The sequence below is a fragment of the Anoplopoma fimbria genome, chromosome 1 (genome assembly GCF_027596085.1).
Source record: "Anoplopoma fimbria isolate UVic2021 breed Golden Eagle Sablefish chromosome 1, Afim_UVic_2022, whole genome shotgun sequence".
NCBI lineage: Eukaryota > Metazoa > Chordata > Actinopteri > Perciformes > Anoplopomatidae > Anoplopoma > Anoplopoma fimbria.
The window spans coordinates 1,955,291-1,972,419 of record NC_072449.1 but is presented as its reverse complement, the minus strand read 5'-3'; the positions used below and the strand labels follow the sequence as shown (position 1 = coordinate 1,972,419).

At 39.5% G+C, this 17,129-nt stretch overlaps 1 protein-coding gene across 3 annotated transcripts in view; it reads left to right on the top strand.

Moving 5' to 3' along the window:
* usp2a (ubiquitin specific peptidase 2a) overlaps positions 1 to 17,129 on the top strand; it is a 43,263-nt gene that overhangs the window by 6,374 nt on the left and 19,760 nt on the right. The window contains exon 3 of one of the 3 annotated variants that reach the window (XM_054598215.1): positions 5,705 to 6,542. In XM_054598215.1, the coding sequence (XP_054454190.1) occupies positions 5,760 to 6,542 (783 nt within the window). In that variant the 5' untranslated portion in view covers positions 5,705 to 5,759. Of the gene's footprint in view, positions 1 to 5,704; positions 6,543 to 14,620; positions 14,792 to 17,129 lie in introns of those variants that run through there. The other 2 variants (XM_054598229.1, XM_054598222.1) reach the window with 2 other exon arrangements.

Sequence of the window (17,129 nt, the reverse complement as noted above, 5' to 3'; positions counted from 1 at the left end):
TTATAATATAATATAGTATAATATAGTATAATATAATATAATATAATATAATATAATATAGTATAATATAATAGAATAGAATATAGTATGATATAATATAGTATAATATAATATAGTATAATATAGCTTGGTTAAAAATCCTCTAGATCCCCCTACATCTGTTATTTGTCTTTCTGGTGTTCATTGATGACTTTGGCATTAATCAGCATAACTCATAACTCATAACTCATAGCGGGGGGGTCTTACTGAAGTGGAGCTGACGCAGCCAGCTGATGGTTTTACTGGAGAAGACGCGGCGCTCTGTTTTGTCCTGTTACTCACAACCGTTGTCGTCTTAACTGGTGAAAAATCAGTCAGACATTTGTATTAATCAACAATCCGTATGGACTCAGCACAGAGGAAAGTGTGTTACTGTCAGCAATATGTGAATCACAGTACTGTCATCACAGCTGCACTGACTCAGCCAACATTATCTAACCGTTTACTACAGAACACACACACACACACACACACACACACACACACACACACACACACACACACACACACACACACACACACACACACTCCCAGATCACCCCTGCTGCCGTTACATTCATACATTGTCACCTCGGGGCACGCCGGCCGCGGCGTCCTGCGTCATCACACACGCTCTTGAGATTGTCTCTGCTCTCTGATTGGTCAGGAGGAGACCTGGGAGGACGATGTATGTGAACGAGATCTGACTCACTGACGTATGAGGATGATGGAGGCAGTCTTCAGCGAGATAACAGACACAATCATTATCAACAAGGGGGTTTGCAATGTATCTGTGGCTATTTGAGAAGATCACATTTTAGGTTTTAAGACGTTCTTACTAATACTTTTTTAAGTGTTATTCATTGAAGATACATTTGTATTTATGGGTTTTATTATTCCTTCCTCATTAGGGTTGTTTGTATCCGTACAGTACATGGCGGACTTCACGCCCCCGATTTGTATAAACCAGCAGGAGAACCAGTATTTAGAATATTTTCACAGCTTTTTCTTGCCGGCCCTTTCTATCGAGGTACTGAAAGTGAAACGTATCTACGCTCTCTTCAAAGCCACCAGACTCCATTGATAAAAACATCATTTTAACCTCACAGAACACAGGAGTAGCTGGTCTCCTGCTGCCTCCCTGTTATTGTGTGACTTTTGGTGTTTTAAAAGGTTAATTCAGATTCACCAAAGTCACACAATAACACAAACTAACTAACCGATGGAGGCAGCAGGAGATTAACAACTCCTTTGTTCTGTGAGGTAAAACCACAGTTTTTGTGAATGGAATCTGGTGGTTTTTAAGAGAGCATAATATTCTAAATATAGCGTATAATTAAACTGATATTGAGTCTTTTAGGTGTCTTAAATACATCCACATTTATTTTATTTTTTTACTTTTTCCTGTCTGTTTCTCCAAACTGTATCTACTGTAGTAAAACACTGACTGTGGAGAAGAACCTCAATAAACCACAGTACTACTAAACATCACTTTAAAGTTGTGGACTGTTAAACTGAAACAATGAGATGAAAGGTTTTGTTTAGGGGAGGTCAGCTGATATTTATCCACTGTAGGCAACCTTCACATTCATTGATTTATTTGTTATAATTAAGATATTGAATTGATCACCGGTGACACCAGGTGAGCTCTTTGGCTCTGTGTGTTGAGAAGTACAAACCAATAGTTGTTGTTGTTGTTTTGTTGGTTGTTTTCTTGTCCTTGGCTCTTTGTTAGTCTTTATATTGCTCTTGAATCCAGTTCCTGGTAGTGACTAAAAGTTTTTGTAGCTTGGTTTTCTGAAAGCTGCCCAGTAAGTGAAACCTCATCTGTGCAGCTCTCTGCCAAAGACTGCCAGCAGTCAGCTGCTTAAATCTCCTCTTCCTCTTCTGTTGACAGCTCTCTTAATACAGATTTAGTAGAAGATCGACAGAACAACCAGCTCTTTCACCTCAGAATGTTTAATTTCTATTTTCCTCTTTAACTCTTTCTGCTCTTATATAGTTTATTTAATTTACTGGCTGTTTTTCTTTTGTTTGTTGTGTTTTTCTTGTGTTGCAAACAGGCTACAAATGCATTTAGTTTTGCATCCCCTGAGTTGCATAACGTCAACAAAAGATCCTTGAATTCCTTTCTGATAGTAAGTGTAAATTGGCTCGCTGCTACTTTTCAGTCCTTTATGTGTCGGTAGCAAGCAAACAAACAGCTTGTAGCCATGGTAACTACTGGTTAACACAACCTCAGGGGAGGTTGAAAATGCAGAGTAGCCAGAGAGTGTGTGTGTGTGTGTGTGTGTGTGTGTGTGTGTGTGTGTGTGTGTGTGTGTGTGTGTGTGTGTGTGTGTGTGTGTGTGTGTGTGTGTGTGTGTGTGTGTGTGTGTGTGTGTGTGTGTGTGCCAGTTCTTGTGTTGTTGTTTCCGTGGAGACGTCTCCTCCTCTCAGAAGTGAAGTCCATAGTTTGCCGTCGTCCCATCAGTCCTGCGTGTCCGTGTTGTGGCGATGTGTTGTTCCCACGGGGACTTTGCTGTTTCCACGGTGGGCCAGCCCGAGCTTGTCTCAATCCGCCGGCCCCGGGGTCCTTGAAGGTCACATGGCTGTGAGAATACAGTCTGGGTTTGGGTTCAACCGAGGCCAGAGTGGTGCATTCAGGGGTAAGAAGGACATACAGGATGCCCCGTATTTTAGGTTGGTCAAACTTCAAAAATAACCACGAGAAACCCCCAACATCTGTTTGAGAAGAGCCTGCTTTTGTTATTGGGTGTTATGTAAGAGTTACAGTGGATCTAACTGACTCACGGTGCTACGGATCATCCAGGGTTCTCACTTTATTTGTTTTGACATATTTTATCATCCTTGTGTTTACTTATACTGTGTGAGGAGTCACATCGTGAAGGTTTGAGCTGGTGTGATGATGAGGATGTGGTGTTAATCTGATTTCAGGTAGCAAATTACTAGAACATTTCTCAGACTGTATAACAAGTGGACGTGGTCATAGTCACTTTTTTGCCGTCGCCATCTTGGAATACAGCAGTCGCCATGTTTTTTGGGGGAGGAAGACAATGAATGGAAGTGACCATATATGGACTGAGGAGGAGTACATACCCTGCTTTATGGTCTGTTTGACTCTAAATGGAGCATCATTTACTAAATGAACATCATGCTGTATTGAAGAAGACTTGAAACTAGAGATTGAGACCATAAACTCATGTTTACAATGTTTACTGAGGGAATAAATCAAGAGAGAAGTAGAGTCATTTTCTCATAGACTTCTATACAACCAGAGGAGTCGCCCCCTGGTGGACAGGAGAGAGAATGCAGCTTTAACATATGAAGATTTGACTTTACTCTGCAAGACCAGAGGTTGTGACTGGTTTTAATGTTCCCCTCTGCATTAGAGAACCAAAATAACCCTCCAACGCTGCAGGAAGATTATATAAACAGACCTCACACATCAGGCCGCCTTCAGCTGGCTGAGTTAAAGCGAGGCCGACTTCTTGGTGCTGTTCGCCTGGAAGCTTAAGCAACACTCCACCAAATAGCCACTGTGTTGTTGTTTTTTTGGCTAGCAGTGTGTGTTGGCTTTTCTCCAGCACGCTGCCTATCTGCCTACTCCAGATCCATAAAGCTGAATTATTGATAAAAACCTGTGTTCACAGAGAGGCAGAGATATGCAGAGGGTGAAAGCGATAGAAACCCAGAAGGAGGAGGCAGAGGAGTAGAAGGTGCATTCAGAAGGAAAGACAGGGAGGAAGAAGAGAGAGGAGAGAGATTAAAGAAATAGGAGCCTCTTTTGCTTGAACTCAACACGGATCAGCAACACCAGATACTTTTATTTATTCAGATGAACAAGAGCCTCCCTCTCTCTTTCTCTCGGACTCTGTCGCCACAGGAACACACTGTGCTCGCCGGCCGGCCTCATCCACAAACACGCCGGACTCTCACGTTATGCCCAACGGGAGAGACGGAGGAGAGGTCGGGATCTGAATCTGAGATGTCAAAAATAGTCGGGAGAGATTCTGTTCCGTGGTTATATTTACCTCCTGGATTTAAGAAGATGCTGTGACTTCCTTCAGCGTTAGATCACAGCCGGAATAGATGATCAGCGAGCCTGCTAGCTGGTGATAAATTGTGTCAGAGCAGATCTGTCACTACTGGATTGTTTGTGATGATCCTCAGAGTTGTTCATGGTGTAGTAGCCATGTGAAACCAGCTGTTCACTGTCATATCCTTTAGATATCGGCAGCACGGACAATATTAATGTGAGGAAGGTTTATGTCACCAGATATTCACACAGTCATTAGATGTTTTTCCACTCTGGAGGAATAAATGTGGTTACGATCAACCCATATAGTAGATTTTATAGTATCAAGATATCATGTGTAATATACCTTTTATTGCTTTTAATTATCATTATTTTAATTTCTATTAGGCACTAGTGTTAGTTCCTATAACCTTTAGTTTTACTGTTGTTTTTGTTCTTACGTTGTTGTAATTTACTTATCTTACTAAATGTTTCTTACTTTTAATGATATTATATTTTTCACCGGTGTCAGTATCACCTCTTACACACTGAATACTTAATAGGCTATTGTTTATCTTTGTTTATATTTACACCTATCTTGACCTTTCCTTATAGGTACAGTAAATCATTCTCAGGCTGTGAAAACCATTAAATAATGTCTGCCGTGGCTCTGGAGGGGCCTTAACATACATAACATAGAAGTGTAAAAACAAAAAAGCAGAATGACCTGATGAAACCCCCATCATAGTGTCCATTGTCCAGTTAAATGAACCAGTACAACAGCATAGGTTATAATTCATCATTAAGGCCCCTTAGGTTGTGGAAAATCCAAGATATGGATCCAAAATAAGTTGACGAGGTTTCATCAGTATTGTCCCCTTAAGAGAGGTTAAATCACTGAACAAATCTCATCTTCATACCTGCTTCTACTCTTCCTGGTAGAAAGTCTCAATTTATGTGTAACTGGGGTTCATTTTTTTGCCGGATCTTGAGATGATGATAATAATGAGAAAAACATTGTTTTAATGGAATTGTTACACAGTACCACATGGGACAAAATGATTTTGTAATGGGACCATCAACGTCTGTCAGGCACAGGAAGCCTGCAGAGTGAAGCATGAACTACTACAGGTCAAGTGCTCAAATCCCATCAATGGTGGCTCTAAAATCCATTATCTTTGTAGGTTAATAGAGTGAAGATATTCCAGATCAATTTGCACTTACTACTGCGTTATGTACCACTCTGAAATAACATCAATTCTGACAGTTTTCAGTTTCTACATTGTGGAATTTGTAAATTGATTTTGAGAACGTAAAGCACTGAAGCTAATGGCTGAAATAATCTTTGAAAATGGGTTCCAGTAATGTAAAGGAAATGAGACTTGTATTAAATGGGTTAAAGAGTGATACAATGCTGATATAATCTTTTAAATAACAGGACAATCAGTGTTTGGTAAAGTGTTACACTTAGGATCACTTTAGATTCTCAGTTTTCATGATATTATGCCAGAAAGGTAAAAGTGTTTTAATCAGAGATGCATGTTCCTGACTCATTCTGTGTCTTTAAAAGCAGATTAGTGCTTAGTGAAGCGGAGATGGATGCTGTTTGCTGTAGTGTACGTATTGATCTAATGAGCTAATGCCCGTGTGTCTTTGCTGTGGCTGCAGTCGATGCAGTCTTCCAGAGGCGCTCCCTCCCCGTGGCTGAGAAACCAGCAGCAGCATGTCCCGCGTCTCCTCCACCGCCAAGCGCTACGCCGGCCCCTCCTACAGCGGACACTACGGCTCCTACAGCTCCTCCCTGACCCCGGGCCTTAGCTCCTACAGCGAGCGGGACAGGCTGTCCTCCTACAAGTCCCCCACCTCCTCCACCTCTTCCTCAGGTTACTCCTCCTCCAGCTATCTGAGCAGCTCCGCCGCCCGCAGTCGCAACTACAGCACCTCCTCAGACCTGGACCGAGACCGGGGTCGAACCGTCCCGAGAACCGACATCCTCGGAAGCAGCAGCCTCAGCAGCAGCCGGCGGAGCGAGAGCCTCAGCAGAACCCCCGTCAGGAGCTATGGAGGGTCGGGGCTGAGCGGGGGGTCGGCCTACACCGGCTACAGCTCCTACTCCTCTTCCTCCTCGGCCCAGTCCAGCTACCTCTCCTCCTCATCGGTGGCCTCCAGCATCGGGCTCAACCGACGGAAATCCGTGTCCCAGAGTGACCTGAGCAGGGACCTGGCCTCCCTGGGCCTCAGTGATGCCTCCTCTTCCTCCACCCCGTCCTCTTCCACCAGTGCCCTGCGGAGCTATCGCAGTCGGGCCACCGATGTGGCCAACTCCTACAGCACCGGCTCCCGTACGGGCTACTCAGGCCTGTCTCGGAGCTCCACTCAGGAGGGCCTATCGCGGAGCTCCACCCAGGAGGCCTTCAGCAGCAGCAGCAGCAGCAGAGCGTCGAGCTCTTCGTCGTGGCAGCCGAGCAGTAACGGGCTGTCGGACTCGCCCACCAGGGACTCCACGGTAAGAGAAAGTCCTCTGCTCTTACGCATGCTGGTGTGAAGCTTGCTGCTTTTACTGGAGGTTCAGCGCTCCAGAGAAGGTTCATGTCCAGGTGCTTCTTCAGTTCTTTAGTTTCACACACATGGAGAAGCCCAACAATGCTTTGAGGCTTCTGAGAGTTCTGGCTTTTACCAAATGGGGGCACTGTTGTGCAAATGAATTTCAATGCACTTGACCTTTGGTTTGTTTACAAGAATGTCACAGACGTTTTACTCATTCCTTGGTTGTAAACTCATACTAGTTGTCTTATTTTTCTCTAGAATCTTGATAAGAAACCTCATCTTATTCTAACTGGAGGTCAGTATTCCAGTTAGCAGCTCTGTGGTTTTGTGACAAACCAGCATGGATACCTCACCCATCAGTCAGCTAGCTTACACCTCTCATATGATCCGGGTCAGCATTATCTCCAGGCTCAGTATGAATGACCCGAGCTTCCTCTACTGCAGGTCAGAAAGCACAACTGACCCACTTCCCCTTCGGATTATTCCCGATAAGCGCTTACATGACGGGAGGAGGAGGAGGAGGAGGAGGAGGAGTGGGTGGTCGGAAGGATGAATTAGTGGAAAGTGCTCTTCAATATGTCTGGAAACAGAGGTGAAGTCCTGCCTCTTCTGGTGTCTCCTTATTCCAGAAAACAATGTGTGCAGTAGTCAAGTGATCCAGGTTGAATGGTGCCATGATTTACACATATGATGTTTGTCAAGTTAAAGATCATTTTCTAAGTCTGAGTTTGTTGTAGTGTCATTTAGTTTAGTGAGAAACCGCTCTGTGAACTACATCTCTTGTAGTTCTACAATGTACGTCACCAACACGGCTGTTAGCTTGTCCTGCTAGCTAGCTAACTTTAACGTTATCTTACCTGATGTGTTTTTATCCTGGTACTGAACACACAGATATCATAGCTTCAGAGAGAGGCCTCACCTGAAGACACTTTTGGGTGTGTTGTCTTGCTAACTACATATTTTCACAGTCTTATACTTCAACAGTTCAACTACAAAATTAAACATTCTTGACGTGTAAAATTATCTTTTAAATTGACAAACATCATATGTAATTCATGGCACAATTCAAACAGAAAATCAATCAATTATTTGTCTCTTGCTGTTGACTCTATGGGGCCAGTCCCATTCCTTATTTTGACCCCTTGTTTCCGTCTTTCCCCTTGGAACACAGCCACAGGGGTTAGTGCTTTAACTCTTTATGAAATGGAACAACCCTTTGAGTCCCTGATGCCTCCTCAGTAGTCGATGGCGTTCACGTAAACAAGGAGCCTCTTCATGAGAGAATAGCGTGAAGAGGAGAATAGCTGATACTTTTGTATCAACTAATCAACACCTCTCCGTTATGCTAGGGATGGAGGAGTCACCAGCTGGACTGATAATGAACCACAGGTACATTTAATCACCCTTAAAGATGTTAGAGTCCAGTCTGCAGAAACCAGTGAGGGTCCTTCTGACGGGTTATAATAATGTGTCACAGATGTTGGGCAAGACACTTAACCCCAAGTTGCTCCTGAAGGCTTGCCATCGGTGTGGACTGGATGATGAATGTTAGTTAGAGTCTGATGGTGGCACCTTGATGGTAGCCTGTCATCAGTGTGTGAATGGGTGAATGATATGTAACATACTACTGACTGTAAGTCGCTTTGGAGAAAAGCGTCTGCTAAATGACTGTAATGTAATGTAATGTAATGTAATGTTAAAATATAACAGCTGAAAATGACTAATCGTTAAGCAGAGCATCTACTACAATCAGTTCAACAAATATTGTCTCTCGACCCTAAACTGAAATACTTTCATCTTCCTCAGTCTGATCATCACTTACCAGTTGCTGCCTGGTTCTCTATGACAACAGTCACCTCGTTGTCCTTCCACAGTTTCATTCAACAGCTTTAGTTTGATTGTAGGTTGAATTGCCAAACATTCTTCTCTACTCTGTCCCGATCTAAAACGTACAACGTGACCTCATTTCGTTGTTGTATTTTTTAAGTTTACTGGTATTCAGTGAAGGCCACAATGATGGTCCTCAAGAATCACAGTTCAATTTGAACACTAGTTCTCTTCTCGTTGTTGAAAATAGCCATTTTGCAAAACCACATAAACGCTGAGAAGCTTTTAACACAAAACACCAGATATAGCAGCTGCTGGTGCCTCATGGTGCCGTGTTTATGATGAAGCCAAGCTGGTAATCATGACTACTGTTGTTGTTTTTCTCCTGCTTCTCATGCACGATATTCAAATCAGACCAGGACACGTTCAGGAAAAACACAACATATTTATGTGGCTTCACTGAGCATCAGATTTAGATTTACAGTGTTTGTGCAGGCTGTAGTAAGCTTGAACGCAGTCTTCATTCATCTCCACTTTAAAGCCTCTCATGCATTTCTTAAGATTCGTCAGATCTGTTTTATAAATGAGGTAAAGCTGCTGCTCTTGTACGAGCAGCTCACAGGTACTAACCTCTGACAAAACTCTTTACAAAGGCAGATAACAAAGCGCCGACCTTTCATTTAACTTGTGGGTTATCTTTTGATTCTGTTAGCTAACAATGATAATGTCAGAGTTTGGTCGCCTACAATTCAAAACTACGCTTTACCAACCAAGCTGAAAAGAAAACTACAGTTTATAGAAACTTTGGCTATTCTTTTAATCATTTGTGACACCATTGTTCTCAACAAACTAATTGTTGAGATCTCAGAATAGATAAAAAAATATGTCCAACAGTGCAAGAAACACCAGCAGTCAGAAGGTCACACGGGTTGTAAACACATTCTCAGTTTAGGTATTTGGCAGATGGTTTACATTTATTAACAAAACTTTGCAGTAGTTGTGGGACAGGTTTCTTTGTACCATTTCACAACTCTACACTCTGCTGAGATTTTTGTTCTACTTTCAGTATAAAATCACACACATAAATAAATAAAACAAGATGAAACACAGAGTTACATGCACAGAACAGTATCCATTCTTCTACACACACCTCCTGATTCAGTTTTGGCCCCAAACTCAGTCCAACCCTCTTTAATACTGGTTTTGTCCAGCGGCTGCTTGTCTCTCAGAAACCAGAGGACACAACATGCAGCTTTACTTTGTTCTTTGGCAGAGGAGGGCAGGACTGTAGTGGCTCACTCTGTAAGCTGCTGTTATGAGTTGGCTTGAGGGGTTTGTGGGTCAGTGTGTGGCACCTTTATCATATTACACATATTTGAGTCCTTTATGAACACTTTTAGTAAGTCTTTGCCTGAGGGAATTACCCACAATTCATAGCGTTGTGACGTTAAAAACACGGGGTTACAAGTGGAAGCCTGAGACGTAAAACTAAAAAAAGGTAACCAAAGAGGACGGCATGTGTGTTTTCAACTGTTTTGACAAAAACAAGTTCATAGACTATTATACAGCGTGAGACACACATCATAACAGAGAGAACACACACACACACACACACACACACACACACACACACACACACACACACACACACACACACACACACACACACACAAAGAGGTTCTACACGTTCCTCCAGTAGACTCTGAGAACTCTCGTTGTCTCAAACTCAATGAAGCCCTCACAAGTTAAGGAGGAAACAGCAGCAGTTTATCTCAACATCTGGACAACAAGCAGAACATCAGTCTGCAGAAATGATCAGTGTTCTACTGATTGGAGATCAGCCGTCCATCCTCGTCCACTGCAGGTAACGTTAGTCTGATCAGAAGAACAGGGTCATCAATAAGAGATAATCACTGAGATTATTGATCAGCTGAGAATGAGTTTAAAGATTTGGGAACTTCTTGTTTCGCTGCTCAAGAAAGACTATTTGTAGAATAATAGAGCAATTTCGATTTGTATTTTTCTCACAGAATAATTAAAAAGTACCAATAAGAGTATCAATATGGAACCAAATTGATAAGCAGTATTGATAAGAGTGCTAGTATCGACAAAATCCTAACGATTTACCGCCAGCTGTACAGCCTCATCAGCTGTTTTTCCCGACGCTCTTTGCTAAAGGAGCGTTTTTTAATCCAGTTTATTGGTTCTGCAGCCGACTCCAGATTCGTGTCTGATATCCAGATTTACAGATTCTGTACAGAAGACTTCATTCTGTTCCTGAACTCTCCCACATCCTCTCTGAACCCTCCCCACATACTACGGATGACGTAGGCTAATGTCATTAGTGTTAGCAGGTTAAAGAACGCCGTGTAGAGTCCGGCCTCAGGTCTGACTTTAACAATTAGATGTGTTTAATCGCCCTCCAAAGGAATATGTTCGGTTTGAAGGTAACCACCTGAGTGAACAGGTAGTCCGTCTAATGGTCCTCATCTGTCTCCGGGAATAGAGCAGATAACCGTCCTCTGCTCTTGTCCCATTCCTTCACCAGACTGCTTAACATCAGATATCACAACACAAACATTGACTCTTTGTCTCTCTCGTTGTAGTTTTCCACCTCAAGGATTTAAACACTCACACACACATTCTGCCCGGCGATGGAATGTGCTCGCTGGTTATTTGTTGTGTACACACTCTTGAGCTCGGGTCACCAGATTACTGCCGGGGACATGTTGCACTTCTTTTCACTTCTCTACTCTGTAAACCCTCTGTGGGTTTCAGTCCGTCCTCTGTAGACGGGTACAGGGATTCATGTTGCCGTGATATGATCAGTAGCTGGGAGTTTTAAAGTGGTAATCCTGAAGATTTCAGCCCTGGATGCTTTAGGATTTATATATGAGTGAAAACAAAAGATCTGTGCTCAGAGTTTATCAGTCTGGAGTCTTTGGCTGCATCTGACAATACAATACTAAAATGCTTTTTTGTCAGAATAGTTCTTGTACAATGGAGAAAAATTGTAACGCAGCATTTTTTATCCACAAATGTCGCCACACACACCCAGTTCATAATACTGCAAATATATAAATACTGCAATACTTTCATTAGCTCATTACAATAGAGAGGGGAATTCCAAAAAGTCGACCTTATTTTGGAAAAAACATGTATAGTAGTCACCTGGGAAAGTAATTTATTGTGAAATCCTGTTTGAGCTTGGTTGTGCAATGAATTACACATATGATGATTGTCAAATTAAAGGATACTTTACGGAGGTTTATTAATTAAAACACTAAACAAATGAGGCCAATTCGTTTTAAAAGCTTTTAGAAACAGGAGGTCTTAATAATCTACATTTGAGTAAATATTTTGCAGCGTAATAAAGTTTACAGGATATTCAACCTTTTGTTTCTTTATAATGCATTTCATTCTTGACTTCTTTATTTACAGGGTTTGTATGAAGACAATAAAGTAGTCCATGAATATGAGCGAGTAAAAACAAAGCTTTATACTTCAACGGTTTTATTACAGAATGCAAATTTCTGGTCTTGCGATAGTATCTTTTAAATTGACAAACATCATATGTGTAATTCGTGGCACAATTCAAACGGGGTAATATAATTATTTGACTCTTGCTGTTGACTTCCATTCATATTTTATTCTGAAATAGTATCCCATGGTGGTCCACCCAAAGGTCAGGACTTCTCCTCTCTAGTGTGTTACCTCCTACAGCGATAGACGGTGACTTTACAGATATTTATTTAGATGATCTTCTAGATTGATGTCTTTAGGTAAAAAAAGGGCTGACTTTCATGAAAAGAACGCAGGCCTGACACACTGCTTATTCATCATTAGGCCTGTTTGGTATTTTGTTGACCCTGAACTGGACCGCCTGTGAGTGGGAGGTGAAGCACAGAACATTCTGTTGTCTTTGTCATCAATCAGCTCCATAGGTTAGGAATCTTCAGTTAAAGAATGGAAAGAGAAACACGCGGTTCTTGGAGTCATCGGCCTCGTGGAACCACCAGCAGCTCTGTAACGCGCTCCACCTAGTATTTGCTCAACAGTTCTATTTCGGACTGTCCCAAATGTTGAGATATAAAACCCTCATTCACCAAAATGAAGGCGTGACAGCAACACCCTGCTTCATGCTTCTGGCTCAGTCAGATTCAATCATCTGATAATGGTCACAGAGTTAAAAAAAACACTGATGCATCAACTTTATGTTTTCAAAATCAGCAGACAACAAGATGTTTTTAGAGGAAGAGATGAGTTGGTTTTTTTACTCCATGACGACTATGTCCACTTCTTATATACAGTCTATGTTTAAGACATTGAAAAAGAAAGTACTATTGATATTTATGATAATTCATTCAATAAATAAATCTAGTAAAAATAAAAAAATAATACCAATAATATAAATAAATAAAATAAATAATCTAGTAAAAATTCAAATAATACCAATAATATAAATAAATAAAATTAAATAATCTTGTAAAATTAAAAATAAAATAAATAAATCTAGTAAAAATAAAAGAATAATACCAATAATATAAATACATAAAATAAATAATATAGTAAAAATTCAAATAATACCAATAATATAAATAAATAAAATAAAATAATCTAGTATAGCTAAAGATAATATAAATAAAATAAAATAAACAAAATAATCTAGTATGAATAGAAATAATACCAATAATATAAATAAATAAAATAATCTTGTAAAATTAAAAATAAAATAAATAAATCTAGTAAAGATAAAATAATACCAATAATATGAATAAATAAAATAGAATAATCTTGTAAAATTAAAAATAAATAAAATCTAGTAAAGATAAAAATAATACCAATAATATAAATAAATTAAATAAAATAATCTAGTAAAAATAAAAATAATATAAATAAATAAAATAATCTTGTAAAATTTAAAATAAAATAATCTAGTAAAAATTCAAATAATACCAATAATATAAATAAATTAAATTAAATAATCTTGTAAAATTAAAAATAAATAAAATAATCTAGTAAAAATAAAAATAATATAGATAAAATAAAATAATCTTGTAAAATTTAAAATAAATAAAATAAAATAATCTAGTATAAATTAAAATAATACCAATAATATAAATAAATAAAATAAAATAATCTAGTATCAATAAAAATAGCACCAACAATATAAAACAGGAGCAGTCGTCTCCTCGGGTATTATTATTATTATTATTATTATTATTATTATTATTATTATTATTATTATTATTATTATTATTATTATTATTGCCAGTCTGCGTGGAGGAGGAGGAGGAGGTCTGTGACGTAGACCGGAGGCGGTGATGACGTGTGGAGGCTGACGTCAGAGGGGGCGGAGCTTCGTTCCGGTGAAACAGAACCGGAGAGCGACGCGCGCTCATTCCGCTCTCAGAGACACGCGGGGGAAACGTTCACCTGTCAGACAGGTTACCTGGTTACCTGCAGTTACCTGGTTACCTGCCCGGCCTCCGACTGAAGGGAGAGAGGAGCTCCTGCAGCCTCCTCCTCCTCCTCCTCCTCCTCCTCCTCCTGCAGCTCCTCCTGCCTCCTCCTGCTGCTGCCTCTCCTCCTGCAGCCTCCTCCTCTCCTCCTCCTCCTCCTCCTCCTCCTCCTCTCCTCCTCCTCCCTCCTCCTCCTCCTCCAACCCTCCTCCTCCTCCTCCTGCAACCTCCTCCTCCTCCTCCTCCCTCCTCCTCCTCCTCCTCTCCTCCTCTCCTCCTCCTCCTCCCTCCTCCTCCTCCCTCCCTCCTCCTCCTCCTCCTCCTCTCCTCTCCTCCTCCCTCCTCCTCCTCCTCTCCTCCTCCTCTCCTCCTCCTCCTCCTCCTCCCCTCTCCCTCCTCTCCTCCTCCTCCTCCTCCTCCCTCCTCCTCCCTCTCCTCCTCCTCCTCCTCTCCCCTCCTCCTCCTCCTCCTCCTCCTCCCTCCTCCTCCTCCTCCTCCCTCCTCCCTCCTCCCCTCCTCCTCCTCTCTCCTCCTCTCCTCCTCCTCCCTCCCCTCCTCCTCCCTCCTCCCCTCCTCCTCCCCTCCTCTCCCCTCTCCTCCCTCCTCCTCCTCCTCCTCCCTCCCCTCCTCCTCCTCCTCCTCCTCCCCTCCCTCCTCCTCCTCCTCCCCTCCTCCCTCCTCCTCCTCCTCCTCCCTCCCTCCTCCCTCCTCTCCTCCTCTCCTCCTCCTCCTCCTCCTCTCCTCCTCCTCCTCCTCCTCCGGCATGCCCAGCATGAGGCAGTCCTACACGGTGACCGTCCCGGAGGAGCCGCCGGCGGCTGCGTTTCCGTTCCTGAAGCAGGAGATGCGGAGGAAAGGCTCCGTGTCCGGGTCAGTGCTGGTGTCCACGTTCATGGGGCTGCTCATAAACCAAGCCAAGGTACGAGGGATATAAATATATATATATACATAAATACATAGATAGATACTAGTAATACAGGAGCTGATATATGTGTAATATATACCATAAATACTAGAGGATCTGATATATGTGTATTATATACATAAATACTAAATACTAGTAATACAGGATCTGATCTATGTGTTATATATACTTAAATACATAAATACTAGAGGATCTGATATATGTGTTATATATACATAAATACATAAAGTAATAGAGGATCTGATCTATGTGTAAATATACAATATATACCATAAATACTAGAGGATCTGATATATGTGTTATATATACATAAATACTAGAGGATCTGATATATGTGTTATATATACATAAATACATAAATACTAGATAATAAAGAATCTGATCTATGTGTAAATATACAATATATACCATAAATACTAGAGGATCTGATATATGTGTTATATATACCATAAATATTAGAGGATCTGATATATGTGTGATATATACCATAAATACTAGAGGATCTGATATATGTGTTATATATACATAAATACTAGAGGATCTGATATATGTGTTATATATACCATAAATACTAGAGGATCTGATATATGTGTAATATATACCATAAATACTAGAGGATCTGATATATGTGTTATATATACCATAAATACTAGAGGATCTGATATATGTGTTATATATACCATAAATACTAGAGGATCTGATATATGTGTTATATATACATAAATACTAGAGGATCTGATATATGTGTAATATATACCATAAATACTAGAGGATCTGATATATGTGTTATATATACATAAATACTAGAGGATCTGATATATGTGTTATATATACCATAAATACTAGAGGATCTGATATATGTGTTATATATACCATAAATACTAGAGGATCTGATATATGTGTTATATATACATAAATATTAGAGGATCTGATATATGTGTTATATATACATAAATATTAGAGGATCTGATATATGTGTTATATATACATAAATACTAGAGGATCTGATATATGTGTTATATATACATAAATACTAGAGGATCTGATATATGTGTTATATATACATAAATACTAGAGGATCTGATATATGTGTTATATATACCATAAATACTAGAGGATCTGATATATGTGTTATATATACCATAAATACTAGAGGATCTGATATATGTGTTATATATACCATAAATACTAGAGGATCTGATATATGTGTTATATATACCATAAATACTAGAGGATCTGATATATGTGTTATATATACCATAAATACTAGAGGATCTGATATATGTGTTATATATACCATAAATACTAGAGGATCTGATATATGTGTTATATATACCATAAATACTAGAGGATCTGATATATGTGTTATATATACCATAAATACTAGAGGATCTGATATAAGTGTTATATATACCATAAATATTAGAGGATCTGATATATGTGTTATATATACCATAAATACTAGAGGATCTGATATATGTGTTATATATACCATAAATACTAGAGGATCTGATATATGTGTTATATATACCATAAATACTAGAGGATCTGATATATGTGTTATATATACCATAAATACTAGAGGATCTGATATATGTGTTATATATATACCATAAATACTAGAGGATCTGATATATGTGTTATATATACCATAAATACTAGAGGATCTGATATATGTGTTATATATACATAAATACTAGAGGATCTGATATATGTGTTATATATACATAAATACTAGAGGATCTGATATATGTGTTATATATACATAAATACTAGAGGATCTGATATATGTGTTATATATACCATAAATACTAGAGGATCTGATATATGTGTTATATATACCATAAATACTAGAGGATCTGATATATACTAGTCTGATATATATATATACCATAAATATTAGAGGATCTGATATATGTGTTATATATACATAAATACTAGAGGATCTGATATATGTGTTATATATACCATAAATACTAGAGGATCTGATATAAGTGTTATATATACCATAAATATTAGAGGATCTGATATATGTGTTATATATACCATAAATACTAGATACTAGTAATATAGGATCTGATATATGTGTAATATATACTTAAATACATAAATACTAGTAATATAGGATCTGATATGTGTTATATATACATAAATACTAGATAATAAAGGATCTGATCTATGTGTAAATATATACAATATATACCATAAATACTAAAGAATCTGATATATGTGTTATATATCCATAAATACTAGGTAATATAGGATCTGATCTATGTGTTATATATAAATACTAGGTAATATAGGATCTGATATATGTGTTATATATACCATA